The 16,963-nt window shown below is 48.4% G+C and overlaps 1 protein-coding gene across 4 annotated transcripts in view; it reads right to left on the minus strand.

Annotated features, from left to right (window-relative positions):
- The window catches only part of DAPK2 (death associated protein kinase 2), a 119,087-nt gene that overhangs the window by 101,105 nt on the left and 1,019 nt on the right, over positions 1–16,963 (minus strand). For all 4 annotated transcript variants that reach the window (XM_047738542.1, XM_047738543.1, XM_047738540.1 and 1 more), the window contains exon 2: positions 11,163–11,260. In XM_047738542.1, coding sequence (XP_047594498.1) covers positions 11,163–11,260 — 98 coding nt within the window. The remainder of the gene's footprint in view (positions 1–11,162; positions 11,261–16,963) is intronic.

The following is a 16,963-nucleotide window of genomic DNA, read 5'->3' on the forward strand; positions in this document are numbered from 1 at the left end:
CCTTCTTTTCCATAATGGCCCCTTCAGACTTTGATTGGTTTACAGCCTGACCCCCACCCCATAATAATCCACTTTTTAAAAGTCTTGTTGCGGGGCACCTGGGTGGCTCAGTGGGTTAAGCCTCTGCCTTCGGCTCGGGTCATGATCTCAGGGTCCTGGGATCGAGCCCCAAGTCGTGCTCTCTGCTCAGCAGGGAGCCTGCCTCCCCCTCTCTCTCTGCCTGTCTCTCTGCCTACTTGTCTGTCAAATAAATAAATAAAATCTTTAAAATAAAATAAAAGTCTTGTTGCTTAAATAGTAAACTCTACTGAAATAAATCAGGAGTAGTCAAATTTTTTCACAAAGAGCCAGATAGTAAATAGTTCCTGCATTGTGCACCAAGAAGCAAAATCAAGATATGTGTATAATGAGGAAGAAAACAACATCTACACAAACTTTCAGTTGATGAAATTTAAAATATAATAAGGAGTTTTATTTTATTTTCATTTTGTGTGGTTTTGGTAGTACAGATCTTCCAAGGAGAAGAATGGAACATTTTGGGGGGAGGAACATTTTGTTTATCTGGGGTCCAAAAGTCAATGTTTCCTCTCATCAAATCTGTTGGAACTCTTCATCTGTAAAACCCATTCATAGTTCCAAGGCCACTCAAACAGGTGGCAGACCAGGTGTAGCTTGAGGGCTCTAGTTTTCCGTCCCCTGGTCTAGACAATGTAGGAGCCCTTGCAGATTGGAGTTCTTGGGCTCTAAAGGCTGGTGAAGGCTGCTTGGGAGTCTGGGGTAATCCCCCAGAGAGTCACTGAAGGCCACAGCCATCACCCCTGTGGGAAAATCTAGAAGTTTCAGGGTCTCCCACGATCTCCCACCTGCACTGCCAGAGGCTAGGTTGGTTTACTACAGCTAAGGGGATGAGTATCTCAGGACCAGATTCCTACCACTAGCCTTGCCTCTTCTCCTTCATGTGGGTTTCCTCAGCAAGAAGTACAGGGAAACAACACTCTCTTCTCCTCTGCCCTCAAAAGCAGTCCCCTCCCCAGGAAACTGCTCTGCCAGAGCTCTCAAAAAGCTTTCTTAGAGACCCCTTCCATTCAGTTTCTATAAGTATGGACAAAGACACAGAACCCTCTACTAGAGTTCTGTGGTCTGAAGACCTTGTGTCACCACTGCCTCTGAGGGGAGGGAGGCCTCAGGGAAGAGCTCTCTGCCTCTGGTCCTGGCAAGGCTGGGTCACATACCTTCCCCAAGCCCCACAGGCATCATTTATAAAATGGGAATGATTATATTTGCCTTACCTGCCTTGTGTTGCTCTCAAAACTTCAAATTATCCAATGACCAGAAATGTAATGAAATATAAACACCATGAAGGAGGGCAAAGTCACAGAGAGAAACCAAGTTTGGAACTGAGGGAGAAGCACAGAAGACCTCGACCACTTTAAATTAACCCCACTGTGAAAACACAAATGTTCCTTTACAAAACTCTGTAAATACCAAAAACACACAAAAACAATGAAAGCGTATCGACAAAGCCACACGGAAATAAGCACCTCCTGGTGACCTGGTAAACTGATTGAGTATCTAGTTTCAACCATTACACAAATCAGTCATAACCTTCGACCTGGTATTCCACCTCTGGGCATACGCCCAGCAGAAATAAGGCAGAGAGGAAAGTAAGCAAATGCGTCCACAGAAACATTTATTTTTAGTAGTGAGAAACAACAGGGGAACTTAAGTACACTGGCAATGTCTCTACAGCAGAATGCTATGAAGTTAACAGATGTATATGGACTGTACTGTGTCTATTTTTTTTTAAGGCTAGCATTCTTCAAAAATGTCAGTGTCATGATGGCCCTAAGGCACCATTCCAGATTAAAAGAGACTAGAGGGACGCCTGGGTGGCTCAGTTGGTTAAGCGGCTGCCTTCGGCTCAGGTCATGATCCCAGCGTGCTGGGATTGAGTCCCACATTGGGCTCCTTGCTCAGCAGGGAACCTGCTTCTCTCTCTGCCTCTGTTGCCACTCTGCCTGCCTGTGCTCACTCGCTCTCTCTCTCTCTGACAAATAAATAAATAAAATCTTTTAAAAAAATAAAATAAAATAAAGGAGACTAGAGATATGACAACAAAACTCAGTGTATGGTCTGCACTGGATCTTGTTGTGTAGGGAGAAAATGGCCATATAGAACACTAATGGAGGGGTGCCTGGGTAGCTCAATGGGTTAAGCGTCTGCCTTTGGCTCAAGTCATGATCGAGTCCCGCATCGAGCTCCCTGCTCAGTGGGGAGTCTGCTTCTCCCTCTCCCTCTGTCCACCCCTCTGCTTGTGCTCTCTCTCAAATAAGTAAATAAAATCTTTAAAAACAAACAAAAAATAACACTAATGGAATCATTGACAAAACTGGAATGAGGTTGACAGTGTAGATAAAAATATTATATCAGAGTTAAGTGTCCCGAAGCTGAAAACTGTTCTGTAGATATGGAAGAGAGTAGTCACGCCCTTAGGAGATCCATAATCAAGTCGTAGGGCATAAAGAGGCATCATGTCTGCAAAGTGCTTTCAAATGGTTCAGAAGCAATAACAGATGGTCAGATAGACAGAAAGGAAGGAGAAAGAAGGGAGAGGAGGAGGGAGAGGAGGAGGAGAGGGGGAGGGACGAAGTGACAAAATGTTAAAAATCAGTGCATCTGAATAAAGGATATGTGGGATTTCTGTTATTCTGATAACTTTTTTATTAAATTTGAAATTATTTTGAAGCAAAAAATGCTTGTTATATGGACTCGGGATACATGGAACAGTGTAAATAAAACAAGGTCGAGTGAAAAACAACACAACACAAATATCCATGCTGGTGGTGAAGTAGAAAAGAGAGTGTACACTGTAGATATAGGTATATAATGGTTTCAGTGACACCCCCCCCAGCTCTTAGAGTTTTCCTAATGCAAACTGAGCTCAATGACACCTACCCCTCAGGGCCAGCAATTTGCCCCCTGTGCCAGCTTCTGACGGAAGCGTGGGCAATGCAGCCACTTTGTTCGAGTGGCTCTGTGCTTTGTTTTCCTAACAATGAGTAATGAAAGCGCCTCCCTCCTTCTTCCATGGCCTCTGGCATCCAGGGCCCTCTGCTGTTGCCTGTCCTCCCGGCAGCCCCACCCTTCAACCCCCACCATGTGTCCTCTTGCCCAAGCCCAGGCCTGCTGCTCCCCAGTCCCTGGCAGAGCCCTAATCTTGGAGTGGTTACCTGCCGTCTCCTGGACTAGACTTGAGGAGCTGTCCTGCGCAAGTATGACTTCCTCCTCTGAACAACTGGCACATGCTTTTGGGGTCCCCCTATTAGCTCATGGCCTGTTCCATCCATTTCACTTGAGGACAGCACCCCTGTGCCCCAACTGAGCCTAAGCTCTTCTGGGGCAAGGCCTGAGCCCCAAGTGTCCTGTATCCATCATGGTGCCCATCGCCAGTGGGTGCCAGGAAGGATCATTGGACTGTGATAATGAGTATGTACATGAATGTACGCATCCACACACCCCACTCATCTTCAGAAACCACTGGCTTGCTCAGGGCATAGCTACGGCCCAAAGGCTACCTTGCCACTAGCACCAAGCTGAGAGCTTCCTGGGCCTGAAGAAGACAAGCTTGGTGCTAGTGGCCAGGAAGCCTTTAGGCATGAGGGACAGAGTCCACTGTAAAAGTTCTCTGAGCCTCAGTTTCTTCATCTGTGAAGTGGAAATGTGATCCAACTCATACTGTTCTAGAACAATAGGAACTACCCGGCACAGACATTGATGTGAGAACAGAAGATCTTACCACATGTCAGCCACGTTCACCTTCCCAGCAACAGGAAATATAAGCATGTATGTGATCAGAAAGGCACAAAAATCCCAGCCCAGGGCAGCAGATAGGGCTCTGCCCAGCAAAGTTCCTGGCTTTTATTTCTGTCTTTCTCCCAGTTTGCTGTGTTGCACAAAATGTAATTTCCCAGTTGACTTCTCCTTCATATGGTAGACCTGAATTTCTTGAGGCAGGTACCTAACATTTTGGAGACCGAGTCTCTCCATCTGTAAATTGGAGCAATAACTACTTCACAGGATATGACAAGTATTAAATATAATAATGTGTGTCCATGAAATGGAGGTAATTATTGCATTTTGTTTTCTGCTTGGTGTTTGCGAAATCCTGGACGTTCATGGATTTCAAGGCCTATGGTACTAGGGACACGTGGCTGAGATTTTCTGCCTCAGATTTAACTCAGGGGAGGTTCCAGACAGCGCTGCTGCTCAGTGAAGGGTATCTGGGGGAGGGGAGCACTTCTCAAGTGTAAAAGGCCTGCTCTGGACACTACAGAGGGAAGCTCAGTCAGGAGGAAACCTCGGTGGGGAGACGGCTACGGGAACCCTTTCAGGTAACACGAAGTATGATGACCTGAGGACTTAATAGGGATGTGGGTCCAGAATAAGGGGTAATTAAATACACAGAAGGGGATAGAGTAGGTTGGGGTGGGTCAGACAGCTTTGCTGGGGAGACAGCATTTGACCTAGACCTTGAAGGAAAGAGCAAGGAGACGTCACAGAAGTTTGTTGGACTCTCTGGCCTCCGTCTCACTGCTACAGTGATACTTAAAATAAGAACCTGGGCGGGGAGGAGACAGGTGATAGGGCTTAAGGAGAGCGTTTGTCATGGTAAGACCTGGGGGTTGCATGGAGGTGTTGAATCACTCTATGGTACACATGAAACTAGTATTACATTCTCTGTTAACTAACTGGAATTTAAATACAAATGTAAACAAACAGAAAACAAAATAAGAGAACCTGCCTTCAAAGAGCGGACAGCCTGGTACACACAAGTGTGAGAGAGGCCTCACCTAGACAGTCCCAGGGCCACGAATGCTACCCTGCTCTCCATGGCCTCCCCAGCCTGCCCAGTAGCCCAGCACCGGAGGAAATGTTAACTCTGAACATATGTGCCTCAAGCAGACACAAAAGAGGAGGGGCTGTGTGGGCATGAGAAGTAGCCCTGGAAAGCGCCTAGGTGGCTCAGTGGGTTAAAGCCTCTGCCTTCGGCTCAGGTCATGATCCCAGGGTCCTGGGATCGAGCCCGAGCCCGCATCGGGCTCTCTGCTCGGCGGGGAGCCTGCTTCCTCCTCTCTCTCTCTCTGCCTGCCTCTCTGCCTACTTGTGATCTCTGTCTGTCAAATAAATAAATAAGTAAATAAAAAAAAAAAAAAAAGAAGTAGCCCTGGAAAAATAAGAAGGTAGAACTCAGAAATAAAAATAGTTGCTGAGTTAAGCCTGCTAATCTCTCATTGGCTTAACTTGCCTTCTTCAGTTCCTTATGTAAAAAAAACTTTCATCCAAAATAAGTCTCATAGATCTCTATATAGTGCTATAAAAAGATAGTCAATGTATTTCATTAAGCGAAAAAACAAAGTTATAGATTGCTATGGTCATGTGATCCTATCTGGGTCCCTGTACACACTTGCTTTACTTAGAAAAGTTCTGAAAGGTGACAGAAGAAAAATTATCATCAGAGTCCAGCTGTGGGCATGAGACAAGGCAGGAGGGTGGAGGGAGGTGACTTTTTACTTGAACTCTTCAGAACTTTATGACATTTGCCATGCATTGCTTCTGTAATTTAAAAAGGAAAATTTTAATTTAAAAAGAAATAATAAAAGCTCCTTTGCTCCAGAAACCCTTTTCCCAAGGACTGAGACAGGTCAACCTAAACACCTGCTATTGTAGTTTCCTATAGTGCTTTGTGGCTAGACTGGGCTATAGAACCCATAGAACCCAGCCTGGGTAAATCTGAGCATTACACATTCCTGGAGGTCTTGTTTCTCTCCCAAAAGAGGTTGCCCTGGCTAAGCTGAGTATGTGATCTTAACCACAGGGAACCCCATCAGGTAACTCGGGTCTGGCAGGCAGCCCTATCAATATGGATGTCACAGGGAATCCCTTAGTGCTGCTTAAGGAGGGCGAGGCTAGAGAACAGTGGCTCCTTCCCTGACCCAAGGCTCCTATCCCTACGAAAGGGGATTCTGTACGTTACATGCCTCGCAGGGCGCCCTGCACACATAAGCCTCCTGTAAGTAACAGGGCTTGTGGCTAGTGTCTTCGCCAGCAGAGAGGAAAGGGGGTGAGGGTACGTGTGGGGTCATGGTGGGGTAGGCTCTTGGACAGAGCTGGGGCTACAGAAAAAAGTTGAATGAACATATTGATAAATATTTGTCTGTTTATTGAAACCAGCACAGTGTGGTTGAAAAGCTTCTTTAAGCTCCACCTTCTATGTTGCTTAGTCTGTGACGTTGGACAAAATCACCCCCACTCCATCAGCCTCACTTTCCTTGTCTATAAAATTGAGATTGGGACTAACTTCTTGTTGAGATCCAGTTCAGCATAATGTTTTACGATTTTATGTTAATACAACAGTCTAAGTAAAGGAAAGTAATGTAAGCACAAGGAAAGAAGAAAGTGCTGATCATTATAGGACAGACATCAAATACGTTAAAAATAGTTTCTATTCTCGGGCGTACATTCCCAGAGGGAGGGCTTATCTACCAGTGCCCTCCCTCTGAGGAACACCACTCCTTCCCAAATGCTCACCTTCCTGACCCTGACACTGCTACAGTACCCTCAGGGTCAAACAGAAAAGACCACCCTGACATATATTCTCCCCACTCAACAGAAACATTTGAATGGGAGCCAAAATGAGTTTGTGCTTTGTGAGTTCTTAGGGTGTGGTAGCCAGAAGAGTCAGACCACCTGTCCCCACCCCTGAGTGACCTCAGACAAGTCACTTTCCCTCTCTGGTCCTAGCCTTAACTAAATAGGAGGAGTTGGGTGGGTTTTTCTTTATAAGTCCTTCTCTCGCCCCCCTATTACCCTGCTCTACCTAGCCCCAGGTACCAAGGCTGGGAGAAGCCAGAATCTACAGGCCAGCATTACTCCAAGCATTCCCAGAAATAGAAGATGATCTCCAGCATCCCCAGCAGGCTGGTCCCGAAATGGGAGCACAGCCAAGTGCCTGTACTCGGTGGGTGCCGTGAGCCAGAAATCAGGCAAGATGCAGGAGCTCAAACGGGGCCACAGCCCAGGACCCTCCAGCCACGGCACACTGTCCTGATCCAAAGGCAGATTCTGCAGCTTTTCTCACAGATGTCCTCTTACTTGTAGGATCAAGACATATAAGGCCTCTGAAGGAATCAAAAACTTGTGCTTTGGGCACCAGACCAGGACCAGGAGGAGAGTGAAAGATTCCTTGTTGGTTAATGCATGGTTTTAATTAAGGTTTCACGCCTACAGGAAGATGGACCTAAACATGTATGACTTGATATATTTCCATGAAAAGAATGCATCAGTGAAACGAGCACCCAGGTGAAGAAACAGAACGATACCCACCCCCGGAAACCTCCCTCGTGCCCCCTTCCAGTCACTAGTTCCTCAAGAATAAGCACTATTCTGGCTTTTAGCACCACTGATTGATTTTGCCTGTTTTTGAACTTTACACAAACGGACTCAACGCAGCGTGGACTCATTTGAGTCTGGCTTCCTTTGTTCAACATTGGGTTTGTGAGCATGGAAACCAGTGTCAGTCATGTTCACTTGTGCATAGTAAGGACTTGAATGAGGAGTTAAAATCAGTAAGACATCCATGGGTCTAGCCTAAGGTGCTCACCAAGAGCTGAGGAAGCCAGGTTTATGCTCTTCCCAAAATAAGAATGACTCAACCCCATTCTTCCTGCAGACTCCCTCCTAGGGGGCTGCAGAGGTGAGAGGCAGGGCCTCAGTGCCCCAATCAGACTTCAAAGGCCAGAAGCTCTTGTTCATTGAACACTTACCCCATGCCTGGCTCGGTGAGGGGCACGATAGATTCAGTAGCTCACTTAATCCCAGCAACCATGGGCTACATACTGTTGTTATTCCTATCTAATGGGTATGAGAATAGAGTCCCAGAGAGGTTGAGTAAGTTGTCCTAAGGTTGCACAGCTAGGAAGGGGACACAAATTCCAATCTGTGTTGACCCCTAAGACCTAACGTGGCCACCGCTCTGTGCTGACAGGGAGCTCACTGGCTGGCTCCGGCCTCCACCCTTGTCTCCAACCCCACGTACTACTGCTTGCCCACAGCTCACATTTCAGCAGGCTCTACCCCACCTCTGGACCTGTGACCATGCTGTTGCCTTTGCCTGCATGTTTACTCCTCAGCTTTTAAATGAACAGTCACTTCCTCTGAGCAGCAGTCCCTGACCACTTGGTCTCAAACTTGTGCCCTATACTCTCACAGTCCCTCCTGCTCTCCCCTTGCACAGCCCTTAACACATGTTATAAAAAGTTATCCCTTTGGGTCCCCTGTTCATGGGGTTATTACCTTTCTTCACCAATGGATCACAAGCTTTAAAAGGACAGGAATGTGTCTGTTTGTTTACCACTGCCCTGGACAGTAGCCGGCACACATTAGCTCCTCAATGGCAAGTTAAGTGAAGAAAAGGAGAGGAGGGGAGAAAAATAGGACTGTCTCTTCTGAATTAGAGCACTCATCTGCAGACAGCTCTAGCTCCAGCTACTTATGGCTCCCGGCAAGACCTTCCCTCCTCCCTGAGCGCCGGTCTCCTCAGTTTTCAGATGAAGAACCTGGAAGAAAGGATCTCTAAAGGCCTTCTAGCTCATCTGGCCTCCTGACCACAAACCCTAGGAGGTCAAGCCATTCCAAAGGCCTCAGGGCTCTGCAGCCTCTTACCCACACCATGTCAGAGGCGGGGTTGGCGGGGTGGTAGGGGGGATCCAAAGCGTCCAGTCTGTGAGGTACGGACCCACTCACCCTGTGAGGTACGGACCCACCCACCGAAGAACAAGAAGCCTCTTCCAGCTCTAACAGCCCTGATACACAAAGGTGGGGAGAGACAGGACTAAGAAGGTATAACAGGTGAATTCCCTAGGAACCGGCCTCGACTTCCTTCTTCAGAGCCCCCCACCCCAACAAGGTCCCTTCCAACTCTGCTCTTGGCATGTGCATGGCTGCGCCCACTACCAGGCCGGAGCTCCAGGAGGGCAGAAACTCTCCATGTTTTGCTCATCTTTGTGCCCAGAGCACTTGGCACAGACCCCTCCATGTAGGATGTGGCTGAGGTGAGGCTACTGAATCAAATGCCATGGGCAGGACCTGCCAGGGTCTGCTGCTAGGCTTGCCACCTCCCCCCCCCCCCCCGGGAAGGACCTGGGAGCACCACGTCAGGAGAATCATGTGGCTTCCCATTCAGAGGTGGACTCCCACTGACCACCTCCCCACCTCTGGCCCTGTCTTCTTCCTATACCTTCTCCAGGCCCTGGATTGTCAGTGGCAGTCAGCTCAGACAGAAGGCTAAGGACTCGTGCCCCTCCTGGGTCTCTGCAGGCCTTCTCTCCCCCACCCAGCCAGTCAGCCAGGACAAGCGCTCCCTGGGCTTGAAGTAATGCACCCTCTTCGTGAAGTAAGCCTCCTCTGGCTTTGAAGCTCTTTCTGTTTTGTCTTTAAAAATAAAAGTAAGAGGTGGAGCACCTGGGTGGCTCTGTCAGTTGAGCATCCAACTCTGGATCTCAGCTCAGGTCATGATCTCGGGGTTCTGGGATCAAGCCTCGCATCAGGCGCCACACTCAGGGGTGGTCAGCCTGAGGATTCTCTCTCTTCCTCTCCCTCACCCCCCTCCCCCACACATTCTCTCTTTCTCTCTCTCAAATAAATAAATTTTTTAAAATAATAAAAATTTTAGGGGTGCCTGGGTGGCTCAGTGAGTTAAGCCTCTGCCTTCGGCTCAGGTCATGATCTCAGGGTCCTGAGCTCGAGCCCCACATCGGGCTCTCTGCTCAGCAGGGAGCCTGCTTCCTCCTTTCTTTCTGCCTGCCTCTCTGCCTACTTGTTATCTCTCTCTCTAATAAATAAATTAAAAATCTTTTTAAAAATAAATAAATAATATTTTAAAATAAAATAAATAAATAAAAGTAAGAGAATATTGGGCCTGAATCCAAGAATTCTATAAAGAGGGAAGGCCTCCTGTTTTGCATCATGGATATAATGACGGCCTTCAACCCCCACGTTTTTATTCTGCTAGGGATGTGGGGGGCGGTGAGGCTGGGTGTACTGGTGGGCTTGCAGGAGTATGCAAGTGCTATACTTATTGGAAAAGGCATAACAGGTGTGCAGGTACAAACTGGACTGACCAGACCTTGGCCATGTCACTCTCCAGCTGAGCAACTTTGGGATTTGCTTAAACTCTCTGGATCAGCTTCCTCACATGAAAAATGAGAGTGAAATTCAGACTCTAGGGCTGGTGTTCGGTAATCACTGAAGAGCCATTTAAATATTAGCAGATTCTAGAAACGGAAGGCAAGAAGAGAGCTTTGGGGGGGCGTCTGGGTGGCTCAGTGGGTTAAGCCTCTGCCTTCGGCTTGGGTCATGATCTCAGGGTCCTGGGATCCAGCCCCAAGTCAGGCTCTCTGCTCAGTAGGGAGTCTGCTTCCTGCCTCCCCACTTTGCCTGCCTCTCTGCCTACTTGTGATCTCTGTCAAATAAATGGATAAAATCTTAAAAAAAAAAAAAAAAGAAGAAGAAGAAGAAGAAGAAAGCCTCGGAACATCTTCATTTCTTTCCACACAGTAACTACTTTCAGAACTCAGAATTCATCCCTGGCTGCATTTGGGATTTAGCCAAGCTAAAAATGCAACCAATAACTCAGATCCTAGGAACCTTCCTGACGAGGCTCGAGTGGCTTCTTACTCAAGACGAATCCATTTTCAGGAGGATTACTTCACCTCCCATTCAGGCGCTGGGCTTATGAAACAAAATCCCGAGAGCCATGGAGAATCCCAAGTGGGATTCAGAGAAGAAAACCAACAGGCCAGGTGTCGGTCCAGAGTCTGGGGAGGGCTTCGTGAGCAAAGGAGCAGATGAAACAAGAATCCTTAAGATTTGCCCTTACTGTCAGCCAGGCAATTTGGAAACCACAGGGCACAAGAATTGTAGTCCCTTCCGCTGGCAAGTTGTTATTTCCACAGAAACTGCTATTTGCCGAGCCACACCTGAAGATGAATTCCTCAGGATTGTTTTTAAAGCTTCCCAGGAATCGCATGACAAGCCCGTGCTTACCTGATCAAGCAAACACTGCCCCAGGAGAGGCGTCCCCTCCACCTCTCCCAGCCTCTTACCTGCCCAGCTCCTCTCCGATGTCATAAAAGTCCTCCACCTTCTGCTGCTTGAACGTCTCCATGTTTGGGCTCCTCATTGAGGCCTGGAGCATACAGCCCTGAAACCAGAGGAAACCTGAGGTCAGGACAGCCAGGAACATCGGCACAGGCCTAAGGGTCTGGGCCTAAAAGTAATCGGCTGCACAGGAGCTCATAACTTAACGATAATCCACCGCCCTAGTTCCTCAAGGACTAGCCTGCCCAAGCCTATTCTCACCAGTGACGGACAAAGTATGGTTCTTATTGATTTCTATCAATTTGAACCTGTTACGGAGACAGGAAAGGAGGCCTCCTCACTTACTTAGATCTGCTCTGAACACGTTCAGAGAAAACAGCCCCATGGCCAGCTTCAATGATTTGTTCTCATGAAATTCAGGCTGACTGAGAAAAAGAGGCAGCCACGAGGCAGCCACAAGGCAGGAGAGCGAGCGCTCATCTTTGAGTCAGAAGTTCTGGGTTCGAGTCCCAATTGCCTGAGTAAGTCATTTAAACTGCCACACTTAGCTTCCCCATCTGCTAAACAGGTTTATCCTGTTGAAAACCTGCAAATCATGAAATTATTTTGTAAACTTTAAAATGCAGTGGAAATGTAAGGGATTATCATGACCTCAGCTCCCAGAGGGACTGCGCCACCCAGCTGTGAGTAAACTGATTCGTAAACTCTCACTCATCACTCCAAGGGAAAGAGGGACAGGAGTCGTGGAACAAATTATAGGAGGCACCAGCAGTCAGGGGCTGGAGGTTCTGATTCCAATGCAGCCCACAACTAACTCTGTGACCTCATCTCTTGTCAGAGAGCCTCAGAGTCCTCATCTATAAAATGGACCAACTGCCCGCCCAGAGCCCCTCAGTGAGAGCCAGAGGACAACCCTGAGCCATGGGGAGCATTCACCACCCCACCAGATGAAGACTGTTTGCATCCTCCCCTGGGATCTCCCTGCCCCAAAAAGCTCACCCATTCCTGGGACTGCCCCATGCCACCCTGGACAGCACCCCAAGGGAAGGACCCAGGGCACAGTCTGCAAATGACAATGTTACAACCAGGGGCCTGTGGCTGTGTGTCTCAAGAGTCATTAGCACAGGTCTCTCCAAGTTCATTTTGGCTAGTATTGGCAACTTTTCTTCTGCCTGGTAATCAGATACCAACCACACCCAGGGCCCCATGAGCCCCAAAAGACTGTTTTCACCACGCTGGGTGGAGGCAGCCTTACACAAGGGTGCGTCTCATCGATGCCAAGTGGCTGAAGCTGTTCCAACTCCCAGAGAATGTATACATTTCACACTCCTTCCTCCGGCGCTGCCCCCTGCACACCGTAGCTCTATTACCATGATGCCGCCTGCCTCCCTCCCTCCCATGGGCTGCACATCCCTGAAGCCCCCCAGGCAGAGCCGGCCTGGCTCCTGAGCCTGACTCACGGTCACTTGCCGAACTACTGCCTGTTGATGCCCATGGTCCATCAGGCAGCCTCCCTCCTGCTCGGGCTTCACCCAGTGCTAGCCTGAGCCCAGCAAACATGGGCTACAAAAAAGAGCAGGTTCCCAGGGCTCCAGTTCTAGACTAGCCTGGGTATGTAGCAGCTGTCTAACCCACACATGTTGGCACCCTCTGGGCCTCAGTCCCCTCATCTGTAAACGCATACTTCACACAGCCATGTGTGGATCCATTTGTGATTGGGGCATAAACTCATAAGCAAATAAGAAAGGTGATTATTACTGTTAATACGTGACTCATCCTGGGCCAGTCTTTGTGTTTCTGCTTCCCACAGCAGTGGAGAAAAGCATTTCAATTCCCTTCTAGGGAAAAGGTTTTGGGATCCTCCTAGAAAGTTTGGCTTCACCAAAATCTGAAGCTATACCCCCTCACTCACACACACCCCAATCCCCCATCCTGGCAAATTTCCTGAGACTAGCCCAGAGGGTGGCAGAGGACTGCTATCTACCACCTTCTTTGGGGTCAGGCAGGTCCTAAGGGGTGGGGTTACTCATTTCACATACCTAGAGGGAAGCAGAAAATTCCAAAAAATTCTTTTGACAGATACCCTGAGACCAGTCCCTAGAACAGCAAAGACCCTCCCCAGAGTAGCTAAGATCCTCCATTAGGCAACAGGCCAGCTCCATTTGCTCTTGGGAGCTGAGCTGGATTCTAAGCAGCCCCAGCTCCCAGCAAAATGATGAGCCCCTGCGTTGGGCTCCAGGTGTAGCCAGGGGCTAGGAGACAAGGAAGCACCCTAAGGACAAACTAGGACCACCAGTTTGGTCCCAACTAAACTTTCCAGCCTTAGCCCCCTCCCCCCACATATCCTATATTCCAGCCAAATGAGACCTTTCCCATTCCCTCAAAACTTTCACCCACGCCATGCATCAGCTCAAGCTGGGCCCTTTCCATGGAAGGCCCACCTGGAGAGCCCTCCCAGCAAAACCATTCCCTTCCCACAAGACCTGGCTCAAATACCACCAACTCCGTGAGGCTCCGTGACTCTATTTCTCATCAAAACAGATTAAATTCCCCCTCCCCCTTTAAATTCCCAGAGCGGTCTCTTCATACATATTTAGGGTTAGAGCTTTCATATTTTGGCTCATAACTGTCTATGTCTAACCCCAAAGGAGAAGGCACAGACCCTACAGGCACACAGGACTGAGCTGGAATCTCGGCTCTATCACTTCTGCACATACTGAGCACAGGACAACTTTTCGGAGCTTCAAAAGACTGACATGGAAAATAAGTCTGGACAGTGCCTGTTGGTCACTGTTGGTGACTATGTGGAGCAGATAGAACTCTCAGACACTGCCATGAGAAGCATATTCTGGGACAACCACTTTAGAAATCTGTTGGGCAGTTTCTATGGACATACCCAAGAGAAATGCATGTACATGTTTTCCAGGATGGTCCATGGTAGAATGTTCACAGCAGCACTATTAGTAATAGCTACAAATTGGAAACAACCCAAGGGCCATCAGTAGAAGAATAGATAAGTAAATTGAGCTATGCCCATACAATGGAATTATTCTATAACAATAATAAACTACCCCTACATGTAACCAAATGGATAAAATTCACAAGCATAATGTTGAATGAAAGAATCCAGACACAAAAGACCACATACTTAAGACCACAAAAGACCACTTAGGCAAAACTCATCTATGGTGTTAAAAGTCAGAATAGTGGTTACCCCTGGGTGGGGGGTTATGTCTGGGAAACGGGAGTTTCCGGGTGCTGGCAATGAATACTGTTTCTTGCTCTGGGTCATGGTTACATGGATATGTGAAATGTGCACTTATTTTGTATGCAATCAAAATTTTACATAATAAAAAATGAGACTAAGAGCTACATTATGACAAATGAGATAAACATGTAAAATGACCTGCATAGTGTTTGGATGGTTCCAACAAAAATGAATTCCTTCCTTCCTGCCTCCTGTCTTGGAGCCCCATGAGGGCAGTAGTTGTCACATTCTCACCTATGTCCCCCTGTCACTGCTGGTATACAATAGGCACTCCCTAAATATTTGTTGATTCAAATGTAGGGCCCAGCCTCCCTTCTCAAGGTCACTGCTCAGCAGCTTCATCAGGTAAAAACAACTAATAACAACTTAAAGCATTTTCCTAATTATCTCTCCCCAAGAGGGATTTGCATTTTATCAATTTATCAATTTTATCAATTTAGGGACATAAAACTAAAGGGGAGAAATTCCAAGGTGAAATTATAGTCACCAGTTAGGACCCAGAGAAGGCCCCAGGGCACAGGTACCTTTCTGGCCCTGAGAAGATGAAACAACATGGCAGAGGGGAGGGACATAGCTACAGCTTTTGGTCAGAAGCACAGGATGTCTGCTCCAGACATTCCAAGGGTGAAACCCACCTTCATGCTCACATTTCTCTTAATGAAATCACTAGGACTCACACTCCTGCCCTCAACCCTCATAATAGGCAACCCTTCTGAAGTTTAACACAGATTTCCTAGAACCTCACAAAAGGGAACCTCAAAGGTTATCCAGGGACTTTTTAGACACCAGCATGAGGAAGGAGAGGCAGAGCATCTCCCCCTTTATCTATACAATAAGTTGGGGGTCTGGGTAAGAATTCACTGGGGGCAGGAGGAGCTTGACAAACCACTGCTATCTGGTCTATAATCCACTCGTTGTTGGTTTTTTTTTTTTTTTAAGATTTTATTTATTTATTTGACAGAGATCGCAAGTAGGCAGAGAGGCAGGGCAGAGAGAGAGAGGGGAGAAAGCACGCTCCCCGCTGAGGAGAGAGCCCGATGCGGGGCTCGATCCCAGGACTCCAGGATCATGACTCGAGCCAAAGGCAGAGGCTTTTACCCACTGAGCCACCCAGGCGCCCCTATAATCCACTCGTTTGACGAAAGAAGGAAATTGAGGTCCAGACAGGGGATGGGACTTAAAGTCCCACAGCTAGCCCACTCCAGCTGTTCTTGTCTGGGCTTCTGATGACAGCCCCCTCAACCCTCCAGTATAGCACCAGGGTTGGGGAAGCCAGTGGCCTCCAGAGTGACAACTTAGGAGGAAGCCTCCAAGGCTAGAGGATCACCCTGCAGGGAACCCTCTACCCTACTAAATCCTCTCACTCACTGGCCCCAGCTCACTCTCCTGGTCATTTGGAGATCCTCGTCCCACCTCACCCAGTGTCGGTCAGTGAAATGGGACTGTTGCAAGGGGGCAGGCAAGCTTGTCCTCTTATACCTTCCCCCACATTAGGAATCATCACACTCAGGCTGTGAGGAGACTGTCCACAGAAGGTTAGGAGTTCCAGCATTATAGAGCCCCTCCATGCAGTCAAGCCTCTGACCAGCCCCAGTCAATCTCTGATGAGGAAGCTCGGACCCAGAGATCAGCCATTTGCTTAAGTTGACAGGAGAAAACCCATTTTTTGAACGAAGGTCCAGCTCCACTAGACAGTCTGCTTGTTCACCCTCACGTCTAATAAGGAGGGAAACCTCAGGGGGGTGGTCAGGGTCAGTTCAGGTCTCATCCCTGCCGGCTGAAAACTTGCTCCAGACCAGCACACACTCACCCCCAACCACACACACCCTGCACCCCCTGCCCAAGCCTCTTCCAAAGCAGCTGAACTATCAGTGGGGCCACTTTACGGTTAAATCACAACTTGGGAGAAGAGCAGGACTCTGAAAGTACTGGTGAAGAGGCCAAGGCACCAGCTCCCCTTAGTCACCAGGAGTCTCCCAGAAATACCTTACATGGAGGCAGCTGGGAAACAGAGTCGGAAACCAGAGCAGCAGCCCCCAGCTGCCCTCCACTGGATTCTAGAGTACAAGGTGCCAGGGGCTGTTCTCTCCACCTGACCCCAGGGACCTTCCCACCTGCTTCTGAGGCAACCAGCTAGGACTCCCTCTCTCCCAGGGTGCACCCCCAACCTACCACTACCTGCATGGCCTCCATGCTCACCTTTCTGGGACCTTTTCTCACTTCTAAAGTGAGAACACTAATCGCCACCTTGCAAAGTTGCGGTGAGGACCAGCCAGACCCACACATACCATGAGACGTCCACAAGGCCTGGCCCAGAGTCAGGGTCAACTACTGACGACGCCCTCCTATGCCCTTCTATCCCAGCCTGCTGCAAACTTACAGGCTACCCCCATTGCCTCCCTAGTGGCCCTGGGCCCATGACGACGGGGACCACAGCTTCATTCTGCCACAAGCAAGCTGACTGTGTGTGGAGCAGACTTCTGGAATCACGTCCTTGTGCAAATGGGAGAGGAGGTGTGCGAGGTTGCTGCAGAGAAG

The sequence above is a fragment of the Lutra lutra genome, chromosome 7 (assembly GCF_902655055.1).
Source record: "Lutra lutra chromosome 7, mLutLut1.2, whole genome shotgun sequence".
NCBI lineage: Eukaryota > Metazoa > Chordata > Mammalia > Carnivora > Mustelidae > Lutra > Lutra lutra.